Consider the following 17,925-nt stretch of genomic DNA (forward strand, 5'->3'; position numbering starts at 1 on the left):
TTTTATTTAAAGTGGTACTTCCATCCTTAATTTAAAAAAGGTTTCTATTTTAAAAAATACCAACTAACAATTTTTCCAACTACTTTTTACTTTTTTAAGATATACAAATATGGCAAAAGAAAGATATTTTCTACAGGAATAATACAATTCTTAAAAGGCTATTCCTGCAAATACTAGGCTATTATTCAAAAACTGAAGAACAAGATTCTTAATGCCTTTTAATTACAAGTAGAAGATCAAAAAGAAAAAAAGTTAATGTTTTAAACTTAAAAATCTTCAGTTCTTTGTATGTCATTTAGTTTTTCTCCATGTTTCATAAAAAAGTATTTCAAAATTTTAGTCATACCTGACTTTGTCGGACAAGTGAATCTCTCTGAAATAATGCTTCCACCACCACTTTCTCACTGGCATTAAGAGCCTATTAAAAAATTATTTGAAGGAGAGGAAAAAAAAAGATGTTCTAGGATGATTATTTTAAAACAAAGGGAAAAGTGTCTGACATAATTATATGTAATTATGCATAAACATTTAACCATACAATAAATCTGTGTATTCATGTTTGAAAATTTTTCCTAAGAAAATCTCAAACTGCTAGATCAATTTGCAGCTGCTCTTACTTGATACTTTAATTCTCTGGCTACACTTCAAATTTTATTATTTTTTTTTAAAGATTTTATTTATTTATTTGTCAGAGAGAGTGAGCACAGGCAGACAGAGTGGCAGGCAGAGGCAGAAGGAGAAGCAGGCTCCCCGCTGAGCAGGGAGCCCGATGTGGGACTCGATCCCAGGATGCTGGGATCATGACCCGAGCCGAAGGCAGCCGCTCAACCAACTGAGCCACCCAGGCGTCCCTACACTTCAAATTTTAAAACATTACTTCCCCAGAGATGATGTTGTGGGGAAAAATAAAACACAGAACAAATGAAACACAAAAAAATCTTAATAAAGGGCAGTAGGTAGTCATGTGACATATCAGAAAGTAAACATTTAAAAACTTTAAATTCTTTTCATTTTACATAGCAGAAGTTGAAAGGTAATAAAACTTAACAATCTAAGGGTCTTTTTTTTTTTTTTTAAAAGATTGTATTTATTTGACAGACGGAGATCACAAGTAGGCAGAGAAGCAGGCAGAGAGAGAGGAGGAAGCAGGCTCCCTGCTGAGCAGAGAGCCCAATGCGGGGCTCGATCCCAGGACCCTGGGATCATGACCCTAGCTGCAGGCTGAGGCTTTAATCCACTGAGCTACCCAGGTGCCCCACAATCCAAGGGTCTTAAGACTGACTTTAAAAGACAACTTCACATAGATATTAGCAAGTAATATTAAGCAGTGTATCAAAAGGTTTGTGATCAGTAGATGCACGGGTCAAATCTATTAATTAATCCATCTTATTTTTGGGTTAAAAAAAGGAAAAAGCAATATGAATACCTTGATAGATGCCAAATGTCACTTGATAAAAAAATAACTTTATAAATTAGAAATAGAATATTTTGCCAATATAATAGACTATCTTGTTGAAACCTATAGCAAAGTAACTATAAAGAGATATTCCTTCAAAAGCGAGAAGATATGGGCGCCTGGGAGGCTCAGCTGGGTGGGCATCTGACTTCAGCTCAGGTCATGATCTCAGGGTCCTGGGTTAGAGCCCCACATTGGGCTACATGCTGAGTAGGGAGTCTGCTTGTCCCTCTTCCTATTCCCCCCTCCCCTGCTTGCTCACTCTCACGAATAAATAAAATCTTTAAAACAAACAAAAAAAATAAAATCGAGAAGATGAAAATAATTTCTGTAATTATTCAACTTTACTTTGAAAGTTCTAGCTAATATATAAAACCAGAAAAAGAACTAAGTAGTAATAAGTATGGAAAAAACATCAAAGTCAGTCATCATTATTTGTAGATAGAAAAATAAAACAATCAATGGAAAACTATTAAAACTAGAAAGTTCAGGGGCGCCTGGGTGGCTCAGTGGGTTAAAGCCTCTGCCTTTGGCTCAGGTCATGATCTCATAGGGCTCTCTGCTCAGCAGGGAGCGTGCTTCCCCCCCTCTCTCTGCCTACTTGTGATTTGTCTCTGTCAAAGAAATAAATAAAATCTTTAAAAAAAATCTAAATAAATAGAGGGGGTGGAGGGATAGGGTAACTGGGTAATGGACATTTAGGAGAGGAAATGATATATAATGAGCACTGGGTATTATATAAGTCTGATGAATCACTCACACCTGTACCTCTGAAACCAATAATAATACATTGTATGTTAAAAAGATGTAAATAATGGGAAAGATATGCTATGATCATATGCAGATTCAACATGTAAAGATGTCACTTCTCCCCAAATTTACAAATTGAATAGCCACTTCAATAAATATCCCAATAGGACTTTCAAAAAAATAAAAATTGCAAAGTTCATTTGGAAAAAAGTGTGCAAAAATGTATTTTTTAAATTTATTTATTTATTTATTTGACAGAGAGAGAGAGATGACAAGCAGGCAGAGAGGCAGGCAGAGAGAGGGGAGGAAGCAGGCTCCCTGCTGAGCAGAGAGCCCGATGCGGGGCTCGATCCCAGGACCCTGGGATCATGACCTGAGCCAAAGGCAGAGGCTTAACCCACTGAGCCACCCAGGCGCCCCGCAAAAATGTATTTTTAAATGAAGGAGACTTATCTTGCCAAATACCAAAACTTCTGAATTAGACACTCAGCTATATAATACTGGTTTTCAAATAAATCAATCAATAAAAGAGAAAGAAGATATATGTATAAATATGATAAATACATTTGTTTGATAAGTGGTGTTGGGACTAAATGGATATCCATCTGAAAAAAGTTAAATCTCTTTCTTACTTCAGAGACAAAATTACTCTAGGTGAATTCCAAGAGCTTATTATGAAGAAAATGAGATTTGGGTTTAGAAGAAAACACTGGGGAATATTTTATTTACTTATTTATTTTTTAAAGATCTTATTTATTTATTTGACAGAGATCACAAGTAGGCAGAGAGGCAGGCAAAGACAGAAGAGGAAGCAGGCTCCATGCTGACTGGAGAGCCTGATGCGGGGCTCAATCCCAGGCCTCTGAGATCATGACCTGAGAGGAAGGCAGAGGCTTTAGCCCACTGAGCCACCGAGGTGGCCCTGGAGAATTACTTTAAAAATAGGTAGGAAAGGCCTTCCTTAACAAGACACAAAATAATCAATGACAAAGGAAAACCTGACAGATGTGAACACAAAAAAGGGAAATATCTGCTTGACAAAGACTCCTTAAAGTTGAAAGACAAGTAACAGAAGACTATCTTTAACATACACGAGGAAATAATAATTGGAAAGTAAGTAAAGGATTGAATATACAATTTAGTATAAGAATATTAATGCTTAAGGGGCACCTGGGTGGCTCAGTAGGTTAAGTCACTGCCTTCGGCTCAGGTCATGATCTCAGAGTTCTGGGATCGACCCCTGCTTCCTACTTCGGGCTCTCTGCTCAGCAGGGAGCCTGCTTCCTGCCCCCCACCACCACCTGCCTCTCTGCCTACTTGTGATCTCTGTCTGTTAAATAAATAAATAAAATCTTAAAAAAAAAAAAAAAAGAATATTAATGCTTAAGAATGAAGAACACTCCACCTTCCTAATGATCAATGATATGCATATTAAAATAACATACTTTTTCTGCAATTAGCAACATCAAATGATTGATATTAAACATTTTCACCCACCATCAACATATTCCATTGGGAAGGCAATATGACAATCTCTATCAAACTTTGACCCAACAATTCACTTCTAGAAATGTAGAAAATTTTGGAATATACAGATAAATTGAAGAATATTCATGGCATTATTGACTGGTATAGCAGAAATACTGGAAACAACCTAAATATGTTCATCAGAATGTCTGAAAAAATTATGGTTCACTTATACTCTAGCATATTATGAAAAAATAAGCTAAATCTACATGAACTGACATAAAAAAATACAAATATTGATGAATAAAAAGGAAAATCACTATAATATATAACAGAAATCATACTATACATTTAAAAAAAAACAGCAACTATGTGGGGGCACCTGGGTGGCTCAATCGTTAATCATCTGCCTTCAGCTTAGGTCAGGGTCCTGGGATGGAGCCCTGCTTCAGGCTCCCTGCTTAGTGGGAAGCGTACTTCTCCTTCTCCCACTCCTCCTGTTTGTGCTCTCTCACTGTTTCTGTCAAATAAATAAAATCTTAAAAACAAAACAAAAACCAAAATCAAAAACTATGTGAATGTATATACATATAAGGATCACAGAAAAGCGGTAGCAGAAAGACTTAAGAGTAAGAGAGATGAAATTTTACATTTTACTCTATAAATTGATATTTAAACATTTTATGAGATTATCTTTACTTGTAAAAAAGATTTTTTTTGAAGATTTTTTTTATTTATTTGACAGAGAGATCACAAGTAGGCAGAGAGGCAGGCAGAGCGAGAGGAGAAAGCAGGCTCCCCGCCAAGCGGAGAGTCCGACCCGGGGCTTGATCCCAGGCCCCTGAGATCATGACCTGAGCTGAAGACAGAGGCTCAACCCACTGAGCCACCGGGGTGCCCCTTTACTTGTAAAATTTTTAAAATGAAGAAACTCAAGATGGTCAAAAATAAAAATCTATTACTAAAAACCATTTTAAGTTTTAAATATTTATAGAGGAAAAAATTAAGCTTACAGTAACTGCAAATGTATTTTCCTCTTCTAATGCAGACTGTACTCTGTCTCTGAGGGAAAATAACACAAAATTAAAAGCCTTAATTTATATATGAAATCACCTCTTAAACTACATATTTACACAAACTTGTATTCTAGTCAGCATAAATGAATGAGTTTCCAGGCAAACTTAATCATTCTTTAAAAACAAAGTTATAAGCAATAAATATCTTCTGGATCTGATATTGAGACCTGAACAAAACTGATTCTAAAAATACACAGTGCAAAAAGACTTTCTTGGCTACCTACTAATGCACACACCTAACTTTTTAATATAATATTTTCATATGGCAAAAATTAAATAATCTGATTTCCTCTCAAGATTTTCTCATCATGATGAAAAAGCAACAGAATGAGAGCCAAAACTTTTCTGAGAGCAAGAATCTGAGAGCAGGAAAACATGGTTAACTTCTTTCAAACTGATACTTGACATAAAGTCTGTTTTTCAGTTCTTTTTCTTATCTATCCTCTCCTAAGTACTCAAGTATTTTCAGCACTTTCCTTAAACCATTATACATATATTCTTGGGAGCTACCGGCTTTATGACCTCGTATTCCCTCTTCCCTCCTAACTCAGTCCCAACAATGATCTAATGACAAGGCATTCAAAATGATAAATATCAAAAACAGCAGAACCTATTTCCAAACACATACTACTTTCACTTTTGTCTTTTGGTTACTGTGTGTTTATGTTACTGAGTCAGTCCTTCAGAGTTTTACCTATACAGAGAAGCCAGCAGCCTCCACGTGACCATCTCCTGTTGAAGAAGCCAGAGCATACTGGCTGTTTTTGAGAACTTCTGAAGTCCAGGTGTTGCTCGGCTCACTATTTTACTCAGTATGTTCACCTGTCATAAAAACAAGAGATTCTCTTTCATTCTAAGTCATAACTTTGTGTTCTTCAACTGCATGGTGCTAAAACTAAATATATACATGTATAAATATACACATACACACTGTATTATAAATTGTTCCTGCCTATCTATTGCCTTTTTTAATTGAATGAAATATAACATTCCCACCAGAAACAGCCTTTGAAGTAAGGTATGCTTATTTGAGTATTTATGTAAAAGTTTTAATATACTCTAGAGTTCAGATTCAACATTAACAGCCATGGGTGTATTTTTTTCATCCTATATACCTACTCAGAAGATAAGCTAATTCTAACCTATACCTGACAAAATCATAACATGAATAGCATGGCAATGAAAATTAAAAATATCTTCAAATTATGACAGAAAACTTAATACTGTATAACAAATCAAGAAAAACATTTTAAGATGGGATGCCAGGTGGACTCAAGTCGGTTGGGCCTCTGACTCTTCATTTCAGCTTGGGTCATGGACTTGGGATCAAACCCCTAAGCCGGGCTCCAGGCTGCATGTGGCACCTACTTGGGACTCTCTCTTTCTCCTCTCACTTCACCTCTCCCCTTTAATCCCCCCCTCAAACCCATGGGTGAGCACTCTATCTCTTAAAAGAAGGAAAAAAAAAAAAGATTGGTACTAAAACATTGTCATTTCTAAACAAAACTTAACTAAAATCCCTCCTTGTTCTAAAACAGTAGTTTTTAACCTTTTTCAGTTGAAGCACATGTGAAAATCTAATGAAAAGTGGGGATGGGGTCGCCTGGGTGGCTCAGTGGATTGGGCCGCTGCCTTCAGCTCAGGTCATGATCTCAGTGTCCTGGGATCCAGTCCCACATCGGGCTCTCTGCTCAGCAGGGAGCCTGCTTCCCCTTCTTTCTCTGCCTGACTCTCTGGCTACTTGTGATCTCTCTGTCAAATAAATAAATAAAATCTTAAAAAAAAAAAAAAAGAAAAAAGTGGGGATGGTCTCTCCAGAAACACACATAAAACTGTTTATCAGAAAGTTTAAGGACACAGGGTAAAGGAAACCCTTCTCAAAGGTCACGAATAGTACTTCCTTATCTTACCAAAGGGAACTAGGAAACAGGAGCTCTCTCATTCAGAAGATGAGGAATTGCTACCATGCAATTTTTCTCTCCATTCAAAAAGCATTCACAAAGTAATGGCACTCTTATCTTAAGGGCAATGTTTAATAACAGTGTTATCTGTACTTCTCATTATTACCTTTTCTATTGGAATCCTAACTCCAGTAATTCACTAAGTGATTATTATTGCTTTTGTTATTTAATGAAGCTACTGCTTTTATAATAGAGCAATTCAGATTATTGAATTAGTATTATTATTGAAATACTGAATATTATTATTGAAATAGTATTAAATGCTCAGAAAATATTGGCTATTATTTCAATCATTCTTAAATGCAATAGTTATTTGAAGTCCTTTTTTTTTAGTTTATTTACTAATTTTTAATGTAATCTCTACACCCAATGTGGGGCTAGAACTCAAGATACCAAGATCAAGAGTTGCATGCTTTTCCAACAGAGCCAGCCAGGCACACCTCCTTTTCCTTTTTTTTTAAAAAATAGAGTTTTTTTAACAGGCGCCTTACTGGCTCAGATAATTAAGGAGCCAACTCTTGGTTTTGGTTCAGGTCATGACCTCAGGGTTGTGAGATGAAGTCCCAAGTCAGGCTACATCCTTGGCATGCGGAAGGAATCTGCTTGAAATTCTTTCCCCTTCCCTCTCCTCATCCTTTCTTTGCTACTCCCCCAGCTCACATGCGGACTTGCTCTCTAAAATAAATAAATAATACAGTAAAAGAGACAATTTTTTCAAGCAGTTTTAGGTTCACAGCAAAACTGAGTGGAAAGTACAGAGTTCCCAATGCTTTCTGACTCCACGTGTAACTTCACCCCTTATTAGGAATATCTAGTACCAGAAGAGTACATCTGCTACAGCAATCAATGACCAACACTGACCTGCCATGATCATCCTGAAGTCCCCAGTTTATATTAAAGAGCTCACTCTTGGTGCAGTATATTCTTTTTTTTTTTTTTTTTTTTTTTTAAGATTTTATTTATTTGTCAGAGAGAGAGCACAAGATGGAGGAGCAACAGGCAGAGGGAGAAAAAGGCTCCCTGCTGAGCTAGGATCCTGATGTGGGACTCAATCCCAGGGTCCTGGGATCATGACCTGAGTGGAAGGCAGATGCTTAAACAACTGATCCACCCAGGCATTGGTGTTGTATATTCTACGGGTTTTGACAAATGTACAACAGGTATCCACATTATAATCTCATACAGAGTAGTCTCACTCACCACCCAGCTCCACTTTTCATCCTTATTTTCTCCATCCCTGGGCAACCACAGGTCTTTTTATTCTCTCCAAGTTTTGCCTTTTCCAAAACGTCATATAGTTGGATTTAAACAGTATGTAGCTGTTTCAAAGTGATTTCTTTAGCTTAGTAATATGTGTTTAGGGTTCATTCTTGTCTCTTCATGGCTTGATAGCTTATTTCGTTTTAGCATCAATCAATATAGTCTTTAAGTACCACGGTTGATTTATCCATTCACTTACTAAAGGACATCTTTTTTGCTTCTAGTTTAGGCAATTACAAATAAAGCTGCTATAAACATCTATATGCAGGTTTTTGTGTGGGCATAAGTTTTTAATTCATTTTGGTAAATACCAGAGTATGAATGTTGTTGAATCATAAGATAGGAGTATGCTCAGTTTTGTAAGAAACTGAGAAAATGTCTTACAAAGTGGCTATACCATTTTGCATTTCCATCAACAATGTATGAGTTACTGCTGCTCCACATCCTTGTTGGCATTTAGCGTTGTTAGTGTTTGGGACTTTTGCCATTCTAATAGGTGTACTGTGACATCTCATTGTTTTGATTTACAATTCCATAATGACACACGATGTTGAACATTTTTTCATATGCTTATTTGCCAACTGTGTATCTTCTGTGGCGTGCTGTCTATTAACATAGTTTGTCTTTTTTTTTCTTTTTTAAAGTAGGCTTCATGCCCAGCATGGAGGCCAACAGGGGGCTTGAACTCACAACCCCGAGATCAAGACCTGAGCTAAGCTAAGAGTTGGACGCTTAACCCTAAGCCACCCAGGAGCCCCATGTCCATTTTTTTAATTGGTCTGTTCATTTCCTGATTGTTGGATTTTAAGAGTTCTTTGTATATTTTGGATTTTCCTTTTTAAAATTTCTTTTAAAGCAGCAGAATCCTTTTGTTTCCAAATAAATCTTTTATGGAACTTCAATATGCAAAAAGCAGAGCTGCTCTGGCTAATGTCCCAACCATGCCACCCCTGCCACTATACCCCTAAGGCATCCCCTTTAAATAAAGTATGGAAATTCACAGGTTGAGGCTGTTCAAAAAACTAAGAGTACTGAAGTCTGACCAAACTTAGTGCAAAACTTACCTGACAACTACAAATGTTTTCATACTCTTCTACAAGGTCAAAAACTGTAGACGAAGAGTGCTTTAAAAAAGACTGCAGGAAATCAGAATACATACTCATGGATGCTAGAACACATAAAAAGAAAAGGAACAAAAAGTTAAGTGACATATTCCTAGGTAATTCTGTTTCTTCGAACACTTAAAAACATAGCTACACATCCCTTTTTTCCCTTCACTTCTGTATTTTCTTAAAAATTTTAACTGTGGTAAGAAAAATATAACAAAATTTACGATTTTAACCTCTTTTATGTAGTTAGTGGCATTAAGTACATTCACACTGTTGTAGAACCATCACCACCATCTACCCACAGAACTCTTTTCATCTTACAAAACTACAACTCAGCATAGCCGAAGCAATCCTAAGAGCAAGAAAGTGGAGGCATCATACTTGATCTCAAACTATACTACAAAGTTTTAGTAATCAAAACAGTATGAGACTGGCATAAAAACAGACACACAGACCAATGGATGAGTCCAGAAATAAACTCCCACATAACACAATCAAATAGTATTTGACAGAGGAACCAAGAATACTCAGTGGGGAAAGGACAGCCTTTTCATTTTTTAAAAAAGATTTTATTTATTTATTTGCCAGAGAGAGAGTGAGACAGAAGAGTATAGGCAGAAGGAGCAGCAGGTAGAGGGAGAAGCAGGCTTCCTGCTGAGCAAGAAGCCCAATAGGACTTGAAGATGCTTAACCAACTGAGTCACCCAGGTGTCCCAAGACAGCCTTTTCGATAAAGTGTGCTGGGAAAAGGGTGACCACATACAGAAAAATAAAACTGGACCCTATCTTATACTACTCATAAAAATTAACTTGACATGAATTAAAGACTTAAATAGAAGACCTGAAACTATAAAATACCTAGAAAAAATATATAGGCAAAGAGCTCTTTGACATTGGTCGTGGCAACAGTTTTTTTGGATATGACATCAAAGTACAAGAAACAAAAGCAAACTCAAAAAGTAAGACTACATCAATCTAAAAAGCCCTGTACAGCAAAAGAAACAATTAACAAAATGAAAAAGCAAACACACAACCTCTGGAATGGGTGGAAATATTTGCAAACCATGTATCTGCTAGGAGGTTAATTCCAAAATATATAGAGAACTCATATAATTCATTAACAAAAAAACTCCAGTCTAACTAAAAAATGGGCAGAGGAACTGAATAGTATTTCTCCAAAGACCTACAAATCGCCAAGAGATATATGAAAAGATGCTCCATGTTAGTATCAGAAAAAAACATAAATCAATACAATGAAAGTATTGCTTCACACTGGTCAGGATGGCTATCATTAATAAGATAAGAAAAAACAAGTGCTGTGATGTAAAGAAACGGGAACTTTTGTGTACTATCGGTAAGAATGTAAACTGGTACAGTTTACTATAGAAGAGTATGGAGGTTCCTCAAAAAATTTTAAAAAGAATGACCATATGAAACCATAATCTCACTTCTGCATATATATCCAAAGAAAATGAAAACAGAATATCAAAAAGGTATCTGCACTCCTATGTTCACTGCAGCACTACTCTTAATAGCAAAGACATGGAAACAACCCAAGTATCCATCATGAGATTAACAGGTAAAGAAGTGGTAATACATACAATTGAATATTATTCAGCCATCAGAAAGAAGGAAATCTTGCCACTAGTGACAATGTGGATGGACTTTGAGGACATTACGCTAAGCGAAATAAATCTGACAGAGAAAGACAAATACTATAAGATAACACTTACACATGGAATTTTAAAAATCCGAGATCTTATAAATAAAGGGTAGAGGAGTGGCTACGGGGCAAATAGGTGAGAAAATTGAAGATGTTGGTCAAAGGGTACAAACTTGCGGTTAGGAGATGAGTAAGTTCTGGAAATCTAATGTATAGCATTGATTACAGTCAACAAATCTGTATTATATACAGTTCGAAGGTACTGAGAGACTAGATCTTAAATGTTCTCACCACAAAAAAGAAATAGTATTTCTGTGATGTGAAGGTATGATGGAGGTATTAGCCAACACTAGTAATCACAATGCAATATGTAAATACATCAATTTAATGTTGTATACCTTAAACTTACACAATGTAGTATGTCAATTATATCTCAATTAAAAAAACCCAAAACAGGGACGCCTGGGTGGCTCAGTTGGTTAAGCAGCTGCCTTCGGCTCAGGTCATGATCCCAGCATCCTGGGATCGAGTCCCACATCGGGCTCCTTGCTCGGCAGGGAGCCTGCTTCTCCCTCTGTCTCTGCCTGCCATTCTGTCTGCCTGTGCCTCACTCTCCCCACCCCCCGATAAATAAATAAAATCTTTAAAAAAAAAAAAAACCAAAAACAAAACTCTGTACCTATTAAATAATTACTCCATTCCTCTTTCCCATAGTCCCTAGCAATCATCATTCTATCTTCCAGGAGTCTGATTACTTTAGGTACCTCATATAAGTCGAATCATACACTATTTGTTCTTTTGTCACCTACTTATTTCATTTGGCAAAATATCTTCAAGTTTCATTCATGTTGTAGTATATTGTCTGAACTTCCTTACTTTTTAAGGCTGAATAATATCCAGTATATGTATATAACATATCTATTTATCCATTCATCCATCAAAGGACATTTGGGTTGCTTCTACCTTTTGGTTATCATGAATAATGGGGTTACAAACAATGATACACAAATTTCTTTGTGATCCTGATTTCATTTTTCTGCGGCATATACCCAAAAGCAGAATTGCTCATCATACGGTAATTCTATTTTTTGAGGAATCACCATCTGTTTTCCATAGCACTGCACAATTTTAATTTCCCACCAATAATGCACAAGGGCTCCAATTTCTCCACATCCTTGCCAACACTCGTTATTTTCTTTTCGTTTGTTTGTTTTGATTTGGTAGTATCCTTCCTAATGGGTGTGAGGTGGTCTCATTTCAGTTTTGATCTGCATTTCCCTAATGATTAGTAATGATGAGCATCATAACATATTCGTATTGGCCATTTTTATATCTTCTTTGGAGAAATGTCTATTTAAATCCTTTGCCCATTTTTAAATTGTGTTGTTTTTTGTTGTTGAGTAGTAGTTCTTTCTACATTCTAGATATTAACCTCCTATCAGATATAAGAATTGCAAATATCCTCCCATTCCATGGGCTGCCTTTTCACTCTACTGATTGTATCTTTTGATGCACAGAAAATTTAGATTTTGATGTAGTCCAATGTATCAACTTTTTTTCTTGTTACCTACAAGTCTTTTAAGAGCCTGAAGATGTGTTAGGTATTAATGTGATCTATCCACAATCACTAAGAAAATGTGAACCAAAATTTAAAATATCTGAATTGCATTTTAAATACATAACAAAGAAGCTGAGACAGAACAGATACTAAGATGACATGGTCTACTCAGGGAACATACATACACTCTACTAAAGTACTGTATCGTATTTAAGGTCTCATCCATTACTCATACTAAAAATGAACATTTTTTTGTATTTTAAAGATTCAGTATAAAGGATTTCTGAGTCACTCAAAATTTGAGTACTTATTATTGGCAGATACTACAAGGAAGCAGTGGTTACCACAGTGTTAAGAGAAGTGCTGTGAAATCAAACTGCTTAGTTTCAAATCCTGGTGCCCTCAATTCTAAGCCAGGTGAGCTGAAGCAGGTTAACCACAAAGAGCAGCAGTTTCCTTTCCCCACAAATGGGTATAGTTATTGTAACTCTTTAATGGATTGTTACAGGAGATAATGTTCATGCAGAGGTAAGCATACAGACTCTATTATGTTAGCTTATGATGATGATAAAGTGAAGAACCTCTGTAATAATGACTACACACAGACACATGAAAAGCATACTTTTTTCCAAAAGGGAATGGTAATAACCAACCTAAAACTAGAAAGGTCACAATACTATTTGAAAACAAAACAAAACAAAACAAAAGCAGCATTAGCACCCACATCAAAACATATCAACGGTATTATCTGAAAACTAAACCTAAAAAAAAAAAAGAGAGATGTTCTTCCAACAGAACAAATGACAAATACCTGACAAGGTATTTAAACAGAAGCAAGATGCTATAGCTGAGAACTCAGGTGAGGTTCTCAAAGTTCCAAAGAGACTACATCAAATGACTCAGGCATTACTAATCAGCTTAACAAAAACTATGTTAATGACATTCACAAGGAAGAGATAGCTTCCTTCATCGTAGTAAAGGAGCAGGCTACTTCGTTAAAAAGCTCAAAGCCATCGTACCAGCTTCACCAGGGTCATCCTCACGTAACATAACAGCACTCAGAGTTACATCCTCTGTTACACTGTGAGACTCCGTGTTTGTGAGGGTTCCTGATCGCTGTGACGTGAATGCAGTGGTCCAATTACTGTCATCCAGATTAGTTACCTAAAAAACAAAAAAACAACAAACCAGGAAGATATAAAAAAGTAATGAATGACCTACTGCCATTGAGGGAATAAAAACTTTAAACTATTGCTAAATTTTTTTTAAACCTCTATATGTATTTTTCATATTTAAGAGATAGCCATAGGCTATTTTGTTAAGGAAATCACAGCTTTCATGACTGTTTTCTTCTTTGTACTACTCCATATATATTTTTTAAAGGCAATAAACATTGCATTTGTACTACTGAAGCTGATATTAACAGGTAAATCCTACTGCTCTAGGTTCATATCAGTTTTTCACGACTGGGAAATTGTAAGGGACCTATGACACAGTCTTATCAATATATAAATGGTAATAAAAGGGATGACGGAAGAAATTACAGATTAAAAGATGAGACATATCGGGGTGCCTGGGTGGCTCAGTGGGTTAAAGCCTCTGCCTTCAGCTCAGGCCATGATCCCAGGGTTCTGGGATCGAGCCCCGCATGTGGCTCTCTTCTCCTCAGGGAGCCGGCTTCCTCCTCTCTCTCTCTCTGCCTACCTGCGATCTCTCTCTGTCAAATAAATAAATAAATAAAACCTTTAAAAAAGAATCTCTCCACATTATGTGGAGAAAGTTTAAAAGATGAGACATATCAAGCATATGCAATGTGTTTATTTTATATGAAGCCTAATTTAAACAAACCAACTTAAAAAAATTGCCATAACCAAAGAAATATGAATACTTAATGAAATATAAACAATAATGAAAAAATACATACAAAATGGAAATTTGAAATGATAAAGGAATTACTGTGTGTGTGTGTGTATATACAGTGTTAGATGTGTTAATAGGAATGTGTTAAAGAAATATATTCTTATGTCTTGGGAGACATATACGAAACCATTTATAGGTAAAGTGGTGTGAAATCTGGGAGTTGTAAAGTAGCATAGAAGAAACGCTTGTGGGTGTAGATGAGACAATATCAGCCATATATTGATAACTGGGCAATGAGAACATACATGGGGGCTTACTCTACTATTTTTGGACATGTATAAAATGTTAAAAACATGTCCCTATTTTTAAAATTCACATTTAAAATTCATCTTTTTAAGCCAGAGAAAGCTATCTGAAGGTTTAAAAATTTTAATCTTTATTTTTTTAAAAATTGCCTTTATTTAAAATCCAGGCACAAGCAACAATAAAAAGTATATTTAAAACCAAACATTTTATAATAATCAATACATATTTTCTCTGTCCTGGGTTTTAAGACAGTAAGAATTTTACTATTAATCTTGCAATTCTGAAACAGTAAATAATAAGTCATCTTCTTTTGTTTAAAACCAAATGTGGTCAATTCCCTCATGTTTTCAAGCAACACTGCCAAAATGAACCAGATTCATATGCAGAGTAAAACTGCTCATTGGCTAGATCACTGTTAGACATTAACACAAAATCTGTAAGACAATAAATATTTTAAAGATTAAGACAGGAGAGATTTAACATGTAAAACCATTCTTCAGAAAACCTAATCTAGACAATTTCAAGTGTGTGTAAAAATCCCTGTGCCTTTTTAATAAGCAAAGAGGCAAACATAGAAGGACCATTTTTATCTTGTTTTTAACTTTAACTAGCCATCATACTCTACTACTCCAACAGAACTCAGTTCTGTGTCTGTCTCAGTTAGATACAATCCTTTCTTTTTCTAGAGGATATTTTAAACACCTAGGTCAAGTCGATCTGTATTAGTTTATATGGTATTTCAATATATATTCAATTTTCAATACTGTGCCACAGTAATTCCTGAAGAGCATCTCATGTACTTTTCCCAACATTTCCCTTTTCTTTCCTTTAATGCCGTGTCTCTCTTCCTTATGCTACTCTTCATCCATTACTCTTGGCTTCCTACTCTTCCATGCTTCAAATCAGGGCTCAGCTTTTATAGCTGTCAGCAGCCCACCAATTATTTCTTAGGATCAGCAGACTATCAGATTAATACAATCTATCTGCACCTAAATGTTTTCGGCGTCACAGCTTCCACCTGTGACACGAGACGCTTCAGGTTTTTCTGAAAACCTAACCTAAAAATTATTTCAGTCTCTGTCACCTACTTACTCTTTTGATGACTACGACTTCAAATCACACTAAAGGCGTTTCAGCTCAATATCATACTTTTGCATAAAGAGAGAAATTTTCAGCCCTGCTTTCTACATACCATAGATAGGTTTCCCAAGAACCCTGAAGACTGTGTAAGCCGGGGAGACCTGCCTCCTGTTCCAAGAATGCAGGAAACATCTGGATGCCTTAGTGAGCTTCGGCCGGGTGGAGTAACTACAAATAAGAGGTTAGTAAAAAGAACCTAAAGTACATGAACAGTGATCACGAAAACAAAACAATTAAACAAACAATAAATAACTTGTCTTTTTTTTTAATTTTTAAAATTTATTTAAGTAATCTCTACACCCAAAGTGGGCTCAAACTCATAACCCCAAGATCAAGGGTCATATGCTCTACTGAGTCAGCCAGGTGGCCCCAATAACTTTGTTTTCAGTTACATAGATTCTAACCAAGTAAATACTTTAAAAATATTAACATTTCCGTCATATGAAGATTTAACTTATTTCTCTAAATTTCAGCTTTTGGTACTATTGAGCCCATCAGGAAAAATTTTTAATACAAATAGAGATGCTTTCGTTAGAACATAACCAAGTGGTTAAAAAAAAAAAAAAAAAGGACATGACTAAGTCTATGGATTCTTCATATTCCAATTTTATAAAGCATTCTGAAGAGGCCATTTAGTGTACAGGGCATAGGCTTTGAAGTATACAATCACTGCTTGAATTTTGATTCCATTACTTACATATTTACTCAGCCATGCTATCCTTACAGAATAGATTGTCCAAGTCTCACTTTGTTTTGGCAAAATAGAGATAATTATGTTACAGTGACTGTGTATTTATGTAAAGTACAGTACCTTGTACATGGTAAGAGTTCAACAAATAGTAACTGTAGTCATTATTATTTGTTCTTAATTATTGATACTGTAACCAAAGATTATATTATGTGCATTGTTCAGTCTTAACCTACAGCTACCATTATTATTATTAAATGCTTTAAAGGCAAAAAAATCTTACAAGGTGGTCGAAATGAACTGGGAGTCCGAGGGATAACCTGGTTTCTTGGTGTAGTAGTAGCAAAAATTTCATCTTGGGATGGCCGAACTATAGGAAGTGTTAAGAAAAGTTTTCCACATAGAAAAGACACCACTAAAGATCAAATTAACCATATTTACACTACATAAAATATGTGAATACATATTTTTTATGGCAACGATTTTGTCTACGCAAAATAGTAAATAACTCCCACTACCATTTAATTTCGCAGATATCAGTCTTAGATTACTACACATGGTCCTTACCTAATCTCAGCAGAAGCTATAATATGATAGTAACACAGAATGCCCTATTTTCAGGGTAACACAAATCTTAATCTCCCTGAATTTCAGCATTTACCAAACAGATCTGGGAACTTAAAAAATTTAATTCCACAGCATTTTATTATAATAGCGAGTTTTAGTATATCTCATAAAAAGAAAATTCTATAATCCTGATTCCAAGCATATGGTAACTTGTATAACAACACTTACAATGAAAAGGATACTTAAAACTCTTTTTTGAGCACTCTGTTTCCGAGCAGTCCGAGTCACCTCTGCCTCCCGGATCACAGGGGATGACATCTCGCCATAGCCACTCCTAAAATAGTGTCATTAAATTCATGTGAATGTAGCATTTGCAAAGAACTTTATCATCACTGGAGCAAAGGACCCTGGGTCACTCAAGGTATAGATCATCCTAGGAGCCAAGTCTTTGATCTTTTGGTTGACAGTGCTGTTTCCAAATCTTGGTTATCCTTCAAAGTCCCTCCCAAATTTTTCCTGCACAGGCATCTTTGAGTTTCTAGTACTCACTATATTTGCCTATGGAATGATTTCAATACTAGGAATCTATAACACCATTTCACATAATTGCTTCAGGAAGGCAGGTATTTCCTCTGCTAATTTGAGGAGTTCCCTAAAACTGCAGGAACTATCTCTTATAAGGATCTTCTGTAGTTTCCAAAATGTTTCAAACCAGAGGTACTATGAAAAATTCTGTTGTTTGGACTGGTGTGACGGAAGGCTAAGTAAAAAAGAATTCTAGTAACTTGGAGAGAAAACTTCTCCGCAGGGTACACTAATGGTGTCTCTTGTCTCAGTACTATTGCAGTCACAGTGTCCATGATCTCCCACCATTCTCAGTCCAAGGTCTAGAACATAAATTATGTGAATTAAAAGACCTGTATTTTGAGAAATAAATCTAATGTGCTTTTCCTCCACTTAAAACCTTTGGTAGCTCTGAAGCCTACGGAATCTCTCTGGCTTACAGAATCAAGTCCAAATTTCCTTTGTTTTTTACAGCCTAACCCTAACTTACCAGTTCAGCC

The 17,925-nt window shown here is 35.8% G+C and overlaps 1 protein-coding gene across 5 annotated transcripts in view; it reads right to left on the bottom strand.

Moving 5' to 3' along the window:
• NUP107 (nucleoporin 107) overlaps nucleotides 1-17,925 on the bottom strand; it is a 44,341-nt gene that overhangs the window by 24,986 nt on the left and 1,430 nt on the right. For 4 of the 5 annotated variants that reach the window (XM_059402507.1, XM_059402509.1, XM_059402508.1 and 1 more), the window contains 8 exons: nucleotides 17,104-17,195; nucleotides 16,578-16,664; nucleotides 15,659-15,774; nucleotides 13,320-13,464; nucleotides 9,035-9,138; nucleotides 5,444-5,571; nucleotides 4,687-4,735; nucleotides 347-418 (listed from right to left, as the gene is read on the bottom strand). In XM_059402507.1, the coding sequence (XP_059258490.1) occupies nucleotides 347-418; nucleotides 4,687-4,735; nucleotides 5,444-5,571; nucleotides 9,035-9,138; nucleotides 13,320-13,464; nucleotides 15,659-15,774; nucleotides 16,578-16,664; nucleotides 17,104-17,195 (793 nt within the window). Of the gene's footprint in view, nucleotides 1-346; nucleotides 419-4,686; nucleotides 4,736-5,443; nucleotides 5,572-9,034; nucleotides 9,139-13,319; nucleotides 13,465-15,658; nucleotides 15,803-16,577; nucleotides 16,665-17,103; nucleotides 17,196-17,925 lie in introns of those variants that run through there. The other variant, XM_059402511.1, reaches the window with a different exon arrangement.

This window comes from Mustela nigripes, chromosome 6 (assembly GCF_022355385.1).
Source record: "Mustela nigripes isolate SB6536 chromosome 6, MUSNIG.SB6536, whole genome shotgun sequence".
Lineage (NCBI taxonomy): Eukaryota > Metazoa > Chordata > Mammalia > Carnivora > Mustelidae > Mustela > Mustela nigripes.